The sequence below is a fragment of the Atractosteus spatula genome, chromosome 5, assembly GCF_055471065.1.
Source record: "Atractosteus spatula isolate fAtrSpa1 chromosome 5, fAtrSpa1.hap1, whole genome shotgun sequence".
Taxonomy (NCBI): domain Eukaryota; kingdom Metazoa; phylum Chordata; class Actinopteri; order Semionotiformes; family Lepisosteidae; genus Atractosteus; species Atractosteus spatula.
In genome coordinates this window covers 52,190,364-52,207,158 of record NC_142710.1, presented here as the reverse complement: position 1 = coordinate 52,207,158, position 16,795 = coordinate 52,190,364, and the positions used below count along the sequence as shown (strand labels likewise).

The following is a 16,795-nucleotide window of genomic DNA, read 5'->3' as shown; positions in this document are numbered from 1 at the left end:
GCAGCCCGTGTTTTGTGGTTAACCAGTGTGGTCATGATGTCACCCTGTGCCTTTCAGGTGCCTGCTGAGAAATGCCGGTGTGCTGTGGGCAGCATCCTGAGCGAGGGGGAGGTGAAGCCCTCTGAAGAGCTTTTGCGGCTTTACGAGAAGTATGGATACAAGATCTTCTCCTTCCCCGAGGTCACACACGTTGTCACGACAACCTTCCCTCACAGAACCTTCCTGTCCGTTATGCTGGGTGTACACAGGGTGTACCCACAGCTGTGCAGCTACATAAAGGTACTGTAAAGGGGCAGAGCCTCTGTTTCATTTGCAGTTGAGCTTCTAAAGTAGATGAGATCCTCACAATGGATTGGATCTGTTTGAAGGGTTGCTACTAAGTAAATACATCGCTGATGAAATTAAGTTGAGAAATTATTATCTATCGGCCTTGTGATTCAAAAAGTGGGCACAAACATTTTTCAAATACTAGAGTTTAAACGTGCATTCTACAGCAGTGTTTCCCAACCCTAGTACTGGAGGAATACTGCATCTGCTAGTTTCTATTCCAGATGAGCTCTAAATCTCCAGTACTAATTGATTTATTGATCTCTTTGCTTGTTTAGACATTTTTATTAACTTGTTACTTTGGGCAGTCCTGAATTTCAAATATACCAAACTGTTTTCAACAACGTCAGCATGCAGAAATTTATGCGGCCTTTCCTCAACTTGCTTGCTGTTATTTCTGACTAAACAGCTTTTACTAGTTGATCAATTGATGATGATTGATGATGAACAGACACAGCTGGGAATGACACTGTATCAGACACAACCACAATGAGAGTTTTTCCTTCTCCAGAGGTCCTGCTGGTGGCAGATCAGGCAACATGCCAGAATGACTCAGAAATTGGATACCATTTTCAAAACCCAACTGTCCTTTTAAGAGCTCAAGACAAATTTACAAATATGCCCCAGACAGGAAACTGAAATCAATGAGCCTTTGATTAAGAGCTCAACTGAAGCAAAAACTAAAAGACACAGCATTCCTCTAGAACCAGGGTTGGGAATATAGAAACTGAAACCAAAGAAATGTAACATCACAGACAGTGCAAAGGTATACAGTACCAATTCCCTTGAGGTGCTGGAATACGGTTAGAGTTACTAGGCCTGGTTTATGGGTATTTGCTTTTACAACAGGAGTACAAGGGGGGATAGTAATTTTGCTCTTTTTAGCACAACAGAAATCTTACACACTTTTTCAAGTTATTTTCTACTAAAAAAATAGTGTAGCTATGCAGCAAAATCAATGCCAGCAGTATCTTTTGGTTTGATTCCGTTCTTACAGTTAGAAGGTATTAATTTAGTATTATAGATGCTCTTTTAAACATTTCATTATATTTCATACAGCATATGCAAAAATGCAAATCATACAGCACATCAAAAACACGTATTGTTTTTATGCAGGCGTGCTTTTAGAAAAATAATGTATGCTTATTTTGAAAATTGATTAAATTGTATTAGTGTCACTAGATGAGGGTGTTGATTTGGCACAGGTGGTATGGTAATTTAACCAGTTGAATGTCAAGCATGGTGAAAAAAAAACTGAATTGGGAACCAATATGCCCCACTTATCAAGAAAACCTGCTTGTAAATGTGTGTTGGAGCAACACCTCAGGACTCCTCAGCAGGGTATCCAAGTTGTCTTTGGCTTTAAGTGTGGTGTAGACCACCCTATTGGTCATGGGTGAGTTTTGCATAGAAATGCAAACAATACTTTAATTGTTGTTTGCCAATAACTGAGGAAGTTTAAGTGTGATGAATTGGATCAATAGTCTCTGCAGAACTCTATTTGTAGTCATTGACGACAATCTAATTGCACAATACTGCATTGATGAAGTCCTGGGACCTCACTTGGGAAACTATGGCACTTTCTGTGGATTCATCCTGACATGACCGCATTTCAGGACAATGGACACCCTCGTCACACTCTGTAATAATGGCTGTTTTGCAAGATGACACGTGACATTTATGCTTCACCAGAGTTGAGACTCATTGAGCATTTATGGGACAACATGTGAATCTTTATTATGTCTCTGAGACTATTGAACATGTCCAAGCTCTAGGCTCTATGAGAGGAAAGGGGTATTGCAAGATGTACAGTTTTTATTTCTTCCGGTGGGGTCACAGCCACTAAGAGCCCATGACGTTCACAGTAGACCTCCTGTTGAGGACATAGTTGATGTCATGTCATGGCTGTTCAATAAAATGTCAGGTAATCTGCTACAAAAGGATTGTCATTTTCCAGATAAAAACTTTATGCATTTGTTGTAGTTCCAGTATATGTGATATGTTTCTTTTGATGCTCAGTGTGTGTTATCTCTTTGTCTATGACATTTATCGGAGTTGGATACATTGAAAATGTCTCATTTTTGTGCTTTAGTTTAGCACACTGTTGTCATGCTAATTCTTATAGCATCACATTATTATTGAGTTTCCATCATAAAGTCTATGTTTCTCTCTTTAAAGCTGAAACTTTGCCGGTTGAAAGCTGTACTATAATCGGAGTGTGGCGTGTTGTTTAGTATCACATATATATTAGGCTTTGGTGTGATACATTTCAAGAAAACGAGGAAATACTGCTTCCCTCCCTCTTTGCTGTTTTGTGCATTTCCAGATTGTTAAGCAGAACAAAATAGTAAACCAGCTGTCCTTACAAGAGTGAGAGAGATTTATTGGGCTTGGTTGGGCCAAACATTTATTGGGCAGGTTGACATGAGATAATCAATAACTGAGGGCCACATGACATTGATGACAGGAGTGTCTTGCCTTTTATAGGAAGGATGGAAGATTTAAAAAGGACAGGTCTATTTTAAAGTCACATTAATATACAGTACTATTGTGTCGTAATCTTAGACATTTTGCATTGCCCAACATTTCTCACTCAGTGCTTTTCTTACTCTACGCAGAAACAATTTCGAAACACTTTTGAGGTGATCTGCTGAAATTCTGTCTATATTGTTTTATATTGTCAATGTGTGTGACACATCCAGGAAAGGTGTGCCCTCAGAACTAAATAGCTGGGTTGCAGAGAAACAGACATAAATGCAGTCAAAAGGTAAAAATATTGACAGTGCAAGGGAAAACAACCAAAACTCCAAACACTACAAAACCAACAAAAGCCTGAGCTTCTCCTTAAAGCTACTGACAGGATATATTTAATCCCTCTCTCAAGTAAGTGGACCAAGAGACTGAGAGTTATCTTCTAAAACTCCTTCAAAACTCATTCCAAAAAACTCTTCTAAAACGAAGTTTCTCTCTGAAACTCTTGAATTCGCAACAGTACAAAAACACATAGGTTCCACAGTCCCATGGTTTGTTGACTGGTAGGTTTCTTCCCTCTCTCTTGCTCCTTCTTCCTGCAGCATGTTTGCAGAAGTTCTCTCAATGACATAATGACTGACTAAAGTCAGGTGACTGAGGGTGGCAGGTCATTCCACACATCTTTCTGGGGGATGTAGTTCAGATAGTAGCCACCATCTTGTCTGCATCTATCATCCCATCTCACCTGGATACATGTTTTTTTAAGTCCCTGAATTTTTTAGGGTTTTCCTGTGGTAAAATGCTTTTTTTAACTTCACTTTTGTGATGGTTGATTACACTTTGATGAAAAATTCTGACCTATGAATAATTTAGGCAGATAATTATTTTTCATTTTTTATACAATCCCATATATCATCACAGATTGCTGCTTCTATATATAGAACTGCCTGTACTCTCCAGATTCCATGAGACTGTCCTCATTAAAGGATTATTTTCCCAGTAAAGGTTTTGATTAAACATTTGTGACAAGCACAAATAAGGGTAGCGTGGGTTCTTTAGGAACATAACACCAAACAAGATGATCAAAATAGTTAAGTATATTGCCATTTCATTTTCATGGAGGAGAATTTTTTGAAAGATGCTTCCTGACATTTCGTGCAGTTCAGAGGAGTTGTGTATATGAAAGCTTCCCTCATTTCCCGCCAAGAACCCCAACTTCAACAAGGTTTTATCACAATCCTGTCTGTGGGTCACTTCCATTTATCCAAAGTCAGAAAGCAGCTCGTTCCGGAGAAGGGTCATGGCAACACAGAGCCTATCCCGGAAATGCAGGGGCACCATGTGAGATTAATGTTCTTGAATGTTATTCTGAGTCACTTTCCTCAAAAAATATTTGAATATGAATTAATGTTTAATGTAAATTAATGGATGGATGTTGTTTGTCATTGTTTTTATGGTTAAATCTAATTTTTTTCTTGCTAGGGTGGTTTTGATTGGTTGAATTTCTATTTCTAGGCCACTTATTACAAAATAATACATCGGACCTATTTTTTCCTGATATTCACATTCCTCTTTGTAAATGAAATATTTTATCGTCTAAACAGAAGCCGGTGATAAGTCGGGTTTAAATTGAAGATGAAAGAAGTTCTTTTTTAATCTTTCACATCATTTTTTATTATTATAGAGCCATGTGCATCTTCTCTGTCTTCCCCCATGATGCACGCGTTGCCATTCCAACTCACTGTGTGGCAACGTGTAACTTGGGATGCTTTGAATACCTGCCATGAAATGTTCCGCACTTTAGCCTTGGGTAATAGTACTTTCCTGCCTCATTTACCACAAATATAGTCTTGCAAAACCCTTTCAAAACCTATTTTTGTAACAGTGAATTAGCAAGGTGATAAAACTGTCAAAGTGAGAACAATAGCAGAAAACCATGTGGTGCACTCTCAGCAGGCTGTAAAGAAAGGGGAGGTATAGGTTTCTTGCTAGGGCAGTAACAGGTGCAAGCTCAATACATTATTAGATCTCACCTTAGATCTTCATTACATGCTGCAAGCTAACCTGTGGCCTAGCTTTAATTAAACATCTTTACCCATTGGCGTTTGTATAATTCCTGCTTTTGAAATTCCTTAATTTTAAGTACTGGCAGAATTCAGCTTTTACTTTTTTTTTAAACGTAAAATCACTGACCCAATTGGTCTCTCTCATTTTAATTTTTTTCCTTCATCTGTATGTACAGTACATACCAGCAGCCATATCACCCTGAAACTCACAACTCGTAACCCACTGAAGCTAAAGCAAAAACTAAGGTTGCTGCCGGAAGATGTGTTAGTGGAGCCAGCAGGGGGCGCTCACCCTGCGGTCTATGTGGGTCCTAATGCCCCAGTATAGTGATGGGGACAGAACACTGTAAAAAGGAACCCCGGCGTCCAGGTCAAATTTCTTATTGGCCTTTACCAATCATGGCCTCCTAATAATCCCCATCTATGAATTGGCTTCATTACTCTGTTCTCCTCCCCACTGATAGCTGATGTGTGGTGAGCGTTCTGGTGGATGCTGCACATGGGTGGTGGTGGAGGGGAGTCCCCTTTACCTGTAAAGCGCTTTGAGTGGAGTCTCAATGTAGCGCTATATAAGTGTAAGCAATTATTATTATTATTATTATTACATGGATTCTGACCCAGCTTTTGCTGAGTGGTTCATGAACTCTCCATTATGCGCCAGTGTTCTGGTTAGACCGAATTAACACATAACTATTCCTCCTCCCCCTGATTCTAACTCCCGTATTAAACCGCCTCTCTGTTGTTGTTTTTTCTTTCCATTAGTTTTCAGGCTCAGGAATGACTGTGGAGTTCCCCAGTTGTCACACAAGTGAAGTTGAGCTTGAATACCGCGTCTCCAATGACTGACAGCACAATTAGAGCTCAGGGCAGCGCAGAAGGGAATTCTCCCTCCCTCTTAGCGAGCTCCTGCTGTGCCTTCAGCTCTACCTGTTTACTTTGAAATGCCCACCTGCAGCAGATGGCAGGAATACGGTTCTAAATCATTTAAACAGGAGCTGGCTGAGACAGGGTGTTGTAATTTACACAATCGGCAGGTAAACAGTGCAGGGCTTAATGAGTTTCTGCAGCTTTGAAGACTTGAAGCTGCTGGCTTTTAATCAGTTCCACCTACGCGGTTGTGATTTTTGCAGGAGCGTTTAATTATGGTGCAATGGAAAATCTCAGCAGTCCAGCGTCGAATTTATTATACTGTAAAAAAATTCAGACACGCCAAGCGTCTGTTAGACATTAACTTTAATTAAAAACTCGAAGTGTTTTTTTTCTTCTGTCTCTTTCTAGAACTAACGCTTCCTTGCTGGGGATGTTTGGCAGCGCAGGACGACGAGGCTAGGACAAGGGGTGGGCAGAACTCTTTTGTTTTAAATGCAGGCGCGAGTTTTGTACTTCATGAGTGAAGCAGCCAGCTCTCTATTAAAATGACAGGTAGCAGTAGTACCTGTCAGTTGCAGAAATACAGTCAGCTTCCAGACTGATAAGCCACAGACACAAACAAACAAGAATAACGAGAGATTGCCGTGCAGTGTCTAGGATTGTAACTTGACAGTATGCTGCTTTTCTAATATTGCCCTGATAAAGGTCTTTTTATGTTTGTGATTCAAATACAAAAATAACAAAATGACAGCTAGCCAGACTGCTGTGTGTGAGTATATGGCAACATTGTGTATTATTAAATTTTGCCAAACAATAAGAGCTCTTCCAGATACGTGGTAGCTATTTCCTAGTTTGGTGGATTGCTTTAGTCCTATGAAGTGGGTCACAGGTATTTATTTGGCTCTCATAATGCTCAAAAGCATGAGTTTATTTGGAGTGGTCTTAATTTAAAAACATAAATGTCTGAGACTAATGTGTTAAGAATTGCTATTGAGTTATTGCTTATGAATAAGTTCATTGTTCTTGGTGCTTTTCTCCTCGTGATCAATGTCAAATACATTGCTATGTATTTCGCTCCCAGCACCACTGTTTGCAGCCTGCCTGCAAACAACAAGGACTGAGCAACAGGGGTGCTCTCCTGACAGTCTGACAGTCTAGCCCTAGTCTCCCTAGTGCACTAAAGAAAACAAAGTGGACAGTAAAAATCATCACAGCCCAGTAGAGAGGAGCCTTGGCTTGGCTTGAATAGACATCCACTGGTGGATCACAGCATTAAGAAACATTTACTTCTTTCACTTTTCAGTTATATTCTTTAATCAATTTGCTTTAATATAGGAAATGCTTTGATCCACTGGGAAGAGACTGAACACTGACCCAGCGTAATTGAAAAAGTATTTATTTTAGCTCATTTAATTGGAAGATCAATGTAGAACATTTCTCTTCAAAATTGTAATGATTCCACAATTTATTATCAATTAAAAAGTCAGACAGGCTGAGATGTTTTGAGTTGTGAATAGAAAACTGGCAGAGGCTTAGGGCCTGTTGAAATGGTCATGCATTTGTTTTACTTTTGTCTTCTCTGTAAAAAAAGGAATCTACATGATTTCTGCTAGGCGTTCTTCATGGATATTTGCGGCACAGCAGAGTGTTTGCCTCCGGAGCTCTCATTCTCAAATGCCCAAAGTATAAGAAAAACAGAGCTTTCAATTAATTCATTTTTCTGGTGTGGAGATATGGCCTGCAAGAGCAGGCGTTTTTAAAGCAGTGGATCCAAGCGTTCTGATGCTTCATCTTTTTTCTCCCGAGAATGTGTGTGGTTTTGGGTGATACCGATATCCGAAGTAATAAAACAGCCAGCAATTCCAACCATGACTATAATAAGGGACAGAAAAATGGCGACATAATGTGGCATCTTTTGGGACATTGTTCTGGACAGGGTACTGGAATGTGAAAGACTTCAGACTAAGCAAATAAGGGCTGCATTAATCAACCCCCATTAAACACAGACTTTCTGAGGGTAGCAATTGAAAAAAAACAACTGGTGGATTTAGTCGTGCCATGAACTTGTAATTAATTCCATAGGGGTGATTGCAAAGGTTCTCCTTTAAAAAGCCAGATAATCACTGTCCTCCTCGGAGAGAGGGGTAGCCAGCGGAATGTGTCCGGCTTTACCACGTAATACAGGGGTGGCAAGACTTCTGCTAAATGTGGAGGACTGCAGAGTTGTTGATGAGCTTTAATTATCTCTTCTGTTTCTCGCAGGTGGCAGCCCGGCAGGCAGTCAGTTGTTTCCTTTTTTTTTTCCTCTTCTCCCTCCAAGTAAGTGCATGTTTCAGGCTGGCAGTGCCATCTGCCCTGGCAGCCTGCACGACGCACTGAGCCACTGTGTGGAGCACATTCCTTGACAGAAAACATGTTAAGTGCCAGGCTGCCCTCCCTACCGCCCTCCTCTGAGCCACCAGCTGTGCCCAAGGACTTCTTGCGGCTTCTCTTAAAGAGGGCTCCTATTCTGTGATTGTCGGCCTCTCAGCAGTATGAACCTCTTACAGGTTCCCTAATACCAGAAATTAATCTTTATCAACCAAGAGCACTGGGGGAGAAAGAAACCCCCGTGAAAGAAACGTTGTAGTGCAATAAGTATCAGCAGAGATAGTGTAGCTTTGGCTAGTAGTAATTTATTTTCAGGAATGAAGTGTTGGAATTGAAAACGTACCCCCTTTTTTAAATCCATTGCTTTTGATGCAGAACCACATCGAGTGGGAGTTGCTGGACAATGACTTTAGGGCTTGCAATTTTAAAGTTCAAGGTGGGGATCACTACGGCATTCTTCTAAACTAGGAAGGCTGAGGAAGTCAATTTGTGTGGGTCAAACATATCAAATGCATTCAACAATATTTGGTGTTATTTTTTTTTCAGCTTACTGGCAAAGAATTTAAAAAGTGTTACGCTTTTATCTCAAACGTTGGTACCAAACAAGAAGGATTTCGGACAGTGTTTAGTTTGACCTTCTACAGCTTTAATGGAATCAGTGAAGACTTGATTAAGCTTGGTTTAAACGCAAAACTCAGATTTGTCTGTATTAAGAAGTGCCCAAAGTAACGACGGACAACCTTCTGAGGACAAAGAGGTATTCACAAGCAAATAATTTCTTGTGTATTTTATACAGTATGTAGAACTACCATTCTGAAGAAAAAACATGATCTTTTTGACTGACATTTGAGCATTTTCCATTTCTTGCCTCAGAGTTAGAAACAGAGGACCTCAAATAGCACCTGTTGTCAGAGTTAAATTATACTTCTGAAAGAAAGTTATCTACTGGGACACTTTGATGTGACTCCAGGGTCACACGAAATGGCAGCAGGCCTCTATTTTATTAGTTCTGTAAAAGTGAGGGTTGCTGCTTGTTGAGCAGTGCCTGGGAAAATAATGACAGCGGGGCATCACTCTAGCATGTTACCTGACCAACTTCCAGCATGGCTTTCTCCCTGGCAAGGAATGAATGTAGTGCAGCAGATCTGTGTTCTTAAGAGAGGCATTGCTTCCTTAGAAACAAAGAAACTTAGACCCCTCACAAAGGCTGAAAATGTGTTAATAAGCCTGTGAGCTAAACTTCTCTCTTCTCATTGTCTCACCCCAAAAAAATACCATTGCATACACCAAACATTCATCCATTGTCTAACAGCTTCATCAGGGAGTCAGAGCCTATCGTGCGTAACGGGCGCAAGGCAGGGAACACGCTGGTTGGGACGCCAGTCCATTGTTGGGCACACACAGACACCACACACTGACACTAGGGCCATTTTTTTCTTAAAGCCAATTAACCTACCAGTGTGTCTGTGGACTGTGGGAGGTAACCGGATCACCTGGTGAAAACCCTACCCACGATCGTGGGGCGAACATACAAACTGTTACATACAAACCACTGTGCCACCATGCACATCTGACCTGGATATTCCACTGTAATTAACCTTGGCCTAGTTGGCTGAGCCCACCAGTATCCACTCCAGTTTTGCTCTGACCAATCCCAGGCCATTTGTTGTCTGAATAATAACCTGGGTTCTCAAAAGTACTCATTTTCGAAATCATTGACTATGAATTACTGTACATAACCAGTGTGAAATGTTTTCTCAAGCTCCTGTTTTATTATGACTTTTTCTTAAATCTGAGAGATTATTGGACAAGCCCAAGGTAGTGTTTTGGAGAACTGGAATAATGAGAGTTGGGGCTTCGTAACAGTGCTTTATACTAACAAAATTCAGAGTGAATAGCAATTAGGGGTCTGATTAACAGAAGTAGGGGAAAGCACCAAATAAACGTCTGTTTTGGATGTCCAAAGTGAAATCCCTAAAGTAACTTTTCTCAGAGAAAGTTTTTTTTTCCTAGTTAGCCAAGTTAGCAAAGTAGTGTTATTAAAGGCTGTAGCAATAGGGTTGGCTTGAGCACCATGATTTGAGAATTTGCTGAATACCTTTTGTCTAAGGGTATTGAGGCTAAGGATATTATATAAGAAAATTATTCCACTTATAATTGTTCCACTTTATTATTTTTGCTATGGCCATAATTCTTAAACTGATTGACTTTGAATGTTCTACCAGAATAAAAAGGTTTTTTTTTCTTCCAGTTTTCAGTTTTCAATATACAAAGCATCACTTAAGAAAAGTGACACTTAATTTGCGATGCCCAAGCTGTCAGAATGTGTGGTGAAGCTCAGTGGAGACACAGGTGATTTAGAATTCCTTTCACATGTACAAATTACACACAGGCAAAACGCAAAGGGAATATTATTCATTTAATATATATATAGCTTTTTCAGAAATTGTAATCAACAGCCAGTTGAGCTATTAAAATGCCATGGTGAAACAGTAGGGGACAGCTCTTCCCATACCTCATCTACATTCCATTGCTATTAAAGTATGGAGGAAAATATCAATGGCATGTAATTAAGTCATCTCTTCTTTGTGTATTGAAATATAAATAAATAAAATAGTTGTCGTAGCAGTTCCCAAATGAACATTTGTAATGTATCTGTCTGCTTTCCCTGGTGAAAGCATAATGACAAATTGTACAAAGTGATTAAAATTCTGAACTGTATTACATTTCTTCAACAAATCTGATTGTGTTTGTTTAAGGGGCTCTTGAAGTAAAAAGTTTAAACTTGTGTCGCTTAACAAATGCCTTGATGTTGCAATGTAATTATTAATCCATACTGAAGATGATTCTAAGGTAAAAAAAAAGAAAAAAAGATTGATGTATTGTGGTCTTGAGACTTTGGGATTTTGTCCTCATAGTTTTCCTAGAGCACTAGCATGCAGGGTTTCCATTTTTTTTATAGCTCATGTCTTAGTCCCCGATAGAGTAATTTCTGACAGGAATGAGTAATTGTAAGTGCAGGGCTTATACCCATACATTTAATTAATTCAAGCATTAGCTCTGCTACAAAAATTATATTCATGCTTAAAATGACATTTAGATTTCTTTCCTCTGGTGCTTTGAAATCACACTATTCATATTAATTCTAAGAGCAACATTGGTTTGATAAAAAGTTAATAAGATAAATTCTGGGGCTACATGAATTGATTTTGATATGTAGACTATAGAATCTATAAATGTAGTCAGTCCCATGTGTGCCATGTGTGTAATGATGGACAAACACAAGATACACATTTCTCTAGAATAGAAACACAGGAGGTGTTCAGTAAATGCCTAACTTTGTACTAAATCATATGAAAACATTTCCAGGGAATGATCATAAAATGACAGCAATTTGAATGGCGTTAATAAAAACTAACGTCAGATATTGTTTTAAGATGCTGTTTTCTTTCATCGTGAAAAGAAAGATCCCAAGGGAGGCATGGAGAAAACATTGGCAATGTGCGACGGGGCAGGAGTTTTTTTTTCAGGGCTGCCAGTGTGGCCCAGCTAGGATTCTGCTTGTATCACCTCTCACTGCATTACTCTGATGCTCTCTCTTGATTTTTGTGTATGTTGCCAGTTCACCAGGAAATCTATGAGTTAGGGGTTGTTTTTCGTTCAGTAACCAAGGGTTAAGAACATGAGAGAGGGCAGAGACAAGTGGAGACAATTCAGCCCATGTAGTTAGTTTGGCTCCCAGTAGCTAATGTCTCTGAGTATCTCATCCAGTCCTTTTTTTAAAAAAGGTGGTATTGGCTTTGGCAATATGGCTGCAATAGATACTCCAGCTCCAATACAGACATCCCTCTTTAGCTTCCATGTCCTCTGATTCATGTCTCACTTTAGATTATAAAGAGGTCCATTGGATCAACTTGAGGGTACTTGACCTGGGTTCACTTGTTGTCTTCTCCGTTAAAAACTACGAAGTTTGAGTTGTGTCACAACCTTACACAACCTGTTGTTTCCTCTCATTAACAGCAACATGGGAAGATGGGTGAGAGCTCGGAGGTGGTGGAATTTGAGCGTCACTCTTGAATCAATAGAATGTGAATGTGTCTGTCCAGTATCATTACAAATCTCAAACACGCCTCCGGGGGGAGCTCACAGGTATCCTCCAGGATATAAGGTCCATGTACTGTAGGTTAATAATCTCTCCATGGGTATGTCAGAGGGCTGATGCAGGCATAGCACAGTGAGCAGAGGCAGCTGCAATGACAGAAGGCTGTTTGTCTGTTCTCCAAAGTCTTTGTGGTAGATTAATTGGCTTCTGTAAAAAACCTAGCCCTGGTGTGAGTGTACTTTATGTCTGTGAGAGTGCGTGTACTTGCCCTGATGTGACAATGTGTATGCCCTACAATTGACTGGTGACTCCTTCTGGGTGAATCCTGCTACAGTATATGCCCCTTGCTTGCTCCCCCAGAGCCCTGTACTGGATAAGCAAATTGCAAAACAAATGGATGGATATAGGAGGTATGTTTGGCCATGTTTTCAAGTCATTTTAAGTTTGAATACTGCCGAACAGCCAAGCCTATTAAAATTTGACTTATCTCTCTCAAATGACATTTTTCATCACAACTAGTCACTAAAGCCCCTTTTAAGTAACCAGCTGAGACTGTCTTACTGTCAAGAATGTGTAATTTCATTTCACCCTCTGGGTGAAAGAGCTTTTATGCCCTTCACGTGGTCTTTCACCCTGGAGGGAAAGCCACCTTTAATCCACCTGCACAGGAGTTTAATACAAAAGAAAAAAAATGATAAATGATATTGGAGTGACTTCCATCATCCCGTTTTCTATCTCATTAAAGCTCCTTTGCCATTCTTCTCTCTCTTACAAGGCATTCTGGAACGATTTAGTCTTTCATGTGAATTATAACCCCACCTGTATCTCATCTCTCCCTAGACCTTTTGAAAGCCTTCTGTGGTCTTCTGTCAAGAGCTAATGTTTTAGGATGTCACTACTCCATTTGATTGTATCTTGTAAGGAAATGGCTTATGTTCACGTTCATCGATGTTCTTAATTTATCCGTGTTTTCTTGGGTGTTACTTATTTGATTAATTATCTACTTCTGCACGCCCCACAGAAAATCGTTCTGAATACCCCCCCCCCCCACCACCACCTCAGCTCCCCTTTAGCTATTCACCTCCACCCCCATGACTGAACCAATAAATTATTCTCCACTTTCAGTGCTGTGATGTATTATTCACGAAGCCTTTCCCATCTTCTGGGATGTTATTATTTGTTGAATTAAGCATGGGAAATTGGTTTGTTGTCCACAGCATTCATTTTTAATGAAGCTATGTGATAACTGGGCGAAAGGTGGAGGTGAACAATGGCTTGTGTCCTGAAAAGTGTCTCACTGATAAAGGAAAACAGAAAATTGTATTCCTCAGCGACTGTGATTCTGCCACCCCCAGCACTGACCCCCAAGCGCCTTTCTGTTAGCAGCAGCCAGGCTAAATGCATTAGGCTTCAACTTTTTTTTGTCACACTTTTCATATCCTTTTGGTGATCCTGTTGAAGAAATGGTGTCCATAGGGGATTTCTTGTCGTTCTCTTAATACACAAATGATTAAAAACAAATTGGATTTAGATAATGCTCTTGGCTGCAGGGTCAATGAGGTTGGGCACAATATATTAAAGTTTAATTGATGAAACCACTGAAACACAGCAGTCCAGCCGAGCGCGTCCAGCTCCTTCAGAGCGCCATGAATACGGAAATTGCAGAGCTGAAGATGTCTGCTAGCTTCTTCCATTCATCGAGCACAGGCATGACTGCGACCGTGTCAGAGACCCAACAGTTTTAGCGCCAACTTGCTGATAACCAGGCTGAAACAGGTGTCTTGTACAAGCAAATAAACCCACAGTACTTTAATTGTTTGTTTTTTTTAATCTCGGTGTACCACATCTCGTTTTAAAGAACAGACAAAAATGGCAAAACAAATAAAACAATACAGTATACAGAATATACGATGCTCTACCGAAATAATATGAGTGCTCGTAAAACATGAACAGTACAGTTTTGTATTTTATTTCATTAAAACAGATGTTTTATTTACAAATTGCATGTTAGTATTACCAAACTCTTTGGGCACGAATGTCATTTAACAGTTCCTGTTCACATACTGTCATATGTGTTCGGCATAATCACCTTGCAGCCTGATCTCATGAGATCTCAGAAGCTAAGCCTGGCTGGGACTGGTCTATACTGGGATGGGAAAACTAAGGATAATAGGTTGCGACAGATAGTGGTGTTTGGAAGACCGGTGCTCCAGTTTTGGTTGACTTTCTCCCCATCCTGAGAGACAATAAAGCTCAGTCCTGCTACGTCATGAAAAACCTCATGGCATTGTTCATAGAAATAGCCCTGGTATCTTGAGTAAATTCCGTTTAGAACTTGCTCCAAATCTAGATGCATTGTTGTGCAAATCAGCATTTCCGATCTTGATAGGTTTTTAATTAGAAATGTCTGCATTTTTCCAATAAAGACTGAAAATGACATTACTGAAAAGTACATCAGAGACCTCTTTATTAATATAACTAAATATAGTGAGAAAATAACAATAACGGGGTTCGTATTAGGGCATTTTGGAACCATAGCAGACTTTTAGTGTCATTTTCTATCTTTTTTCCTGTTGTCTTGGCTGTTTGGTAAATTACATTGTCTTCCTGAAATGAGTTTAATTAAGGTTCTCTTAAGATTCTTACCTCTCAGAGGAAATGGGCATTATGTGATGTGGAGGGTTGGTGAGCCATTTCTATGCTTTGTGATAAGCATATTTTACATCAGGTCATAATAAATATTCTTAAAAAACAACTTTCTTTGATTTTGTACAGTATATGCATGATGTATTCACCAGCACTGTTTCTCTGGGAAGTATTGTAAACAAATGTGCTGGGTTTTGCATTTTACTCCACTTTTTCAGTTAAATTAACTTCAGAAATAAATGTATCATTGTGAATTGAATAGCTAATACAGTCCACTTCAGACCATTCTGAGCAAGATCCCACAGAACATATTCAGCAGAGCAGAGATCAGACCTGAACTGTGGTGTATAGTATTTTTAGCTGTCACATTGCATTTAATTTATTGTTCTGCTACTAAATACAATAAATGTAATGTGTAAAAATTGGACAAAACAGATAAAAGAAAATGAAGGTTTCATTAACATTTTCAGCAAATTCGTATTTTGGTATGCACTATGGTATTTTGGGTGCTGTAGTGAATTCTGGGAATCATTCAAGCAAGTTAGTTGTCATTAACTATTGTAATTATATCCTAACCTTTGGATCACCATCACAATTGCTGTAACCATAGCTATTTCAGAGGCATTTTCATAATTAAAGCTAATGAAGACATTCTTGCGGTTATCTGTGCTTCTGGACTAATTATTTGGATTAGCAGTTACAAGCATCGTTCTTGCTTTCAAGGATGACAACTGTGATACAAAGTTGTGGTTTAGACAGAATAAAGCAGTGTGCTGGAGACACTGTTTTTAATGAAGCCATGGTAGTGCTTATGTATTTTTTATCTTTTAATTGGGACCCCAACCAATTAATTTAATTTAGCATTTAACTGATTTATAAGCATGTGTTTTGTGTGTGGGGTTATTTCTGTTTAGGTCCTCTAAGTGGGTTGCACACCTGTAGATCTACATTTAAGATAACAGGGAAAAATGTTATACTCGTCTATAACAAAGGAGATAAAAACTAGGGAATTATATATGGAATGAAATTATATCCATTTCTTATGTTTATGTTAATAAATTTATGTTAAACGATTTATCAGGAATAGTCAGCAAGGATGCAAAAGGGTGGTTCTTGTTTTACAAACCTACTAGATTTCTGTGAACAAGTTGTGGTTGCAATAGTTGTAGGTAAAGCCTTGAATGTAGTATATATGTAATTCCGAAAAGCCTTTGATACGGTTCCATATCCTTACTGAAAAGCCTTATTTTTTAATTTTCAATTCAGTTTTTGGGTTAATTGAATACAAGAAGGTATAGTAAAAGTTACTGTGCTGTGGTAATTAGTAGTGTACCACAGGGATGTGTTTTAGGGACACTGGTTTTTCTGATTCTATGTACAGTAAATGAACCAGAACTCTGATATAGAATTGTAGTGACACAAAAAGAGAGCAGGCATTGCTTTGAAGCTGCAGAGATGCAGCAGAAAATCTTGGGCATGACTGTGCAGCTACTTGGAAATTCAGTAAAGGCTAGTGTATCTACTTGTAGGTAGTAAGAGTATACATTATAAATACAAAATGGATGGTACTAAGTTTTAGGAAGTAGCTTTTGTGATTTTATGTATTTTCAAAAGAAAACATCAAAATGTATAGCTATATTTGAAGAATTCCAAGCACAGGGAAATCATGTTAATTATTTTTTTAATATATTGCTAAGACCTCATTCAGAATCCTGTGTATAATTTTGGTTGTCGCATTTCAAAAAGACATTAGTTGCACTGAAATGATCCAAAGAAAAGCAACGGAATTAATTAAAGGAATGTTTTATACTGAAGGTTTCAAGGACCTGGTCCAGAGACAGCCATATAATAAAAATCACTGAAAACGCAAATGTAACATATACTAGAGTGTAAACATTCAAAAGAAATAGAGCCTTTTTAGACATAAGATTGCTTGAAATCA

At 39.1% G+C, this 16,795-nt stretch overlaps 1 protein-coding gene across 2 annotated transcripts in view; it reads left to right on the top strand.

Annotated features, from left to right (window-relative positions):
• The window catches only part of LOC148835232 (testis-expressed protein 264 homolog), a 147,746-nt gene that overhangs the window by 31,529 nt on the left and 99,422 nt on the right, over positions 1 to 16,795 (top strand). For both annotated transcript variants that reach the window (XM_088915986.1, XM_088915985.1), the window contains exon 2: positions 58 to 279. In XM_088915986.1, the coding sequence (XP_088772112.1) occupies positions 58 to 279 (222 nt within the window). The remainder of the gene's footprint in view (positions 1 to 57; positions 280 to 16,795) is intronic.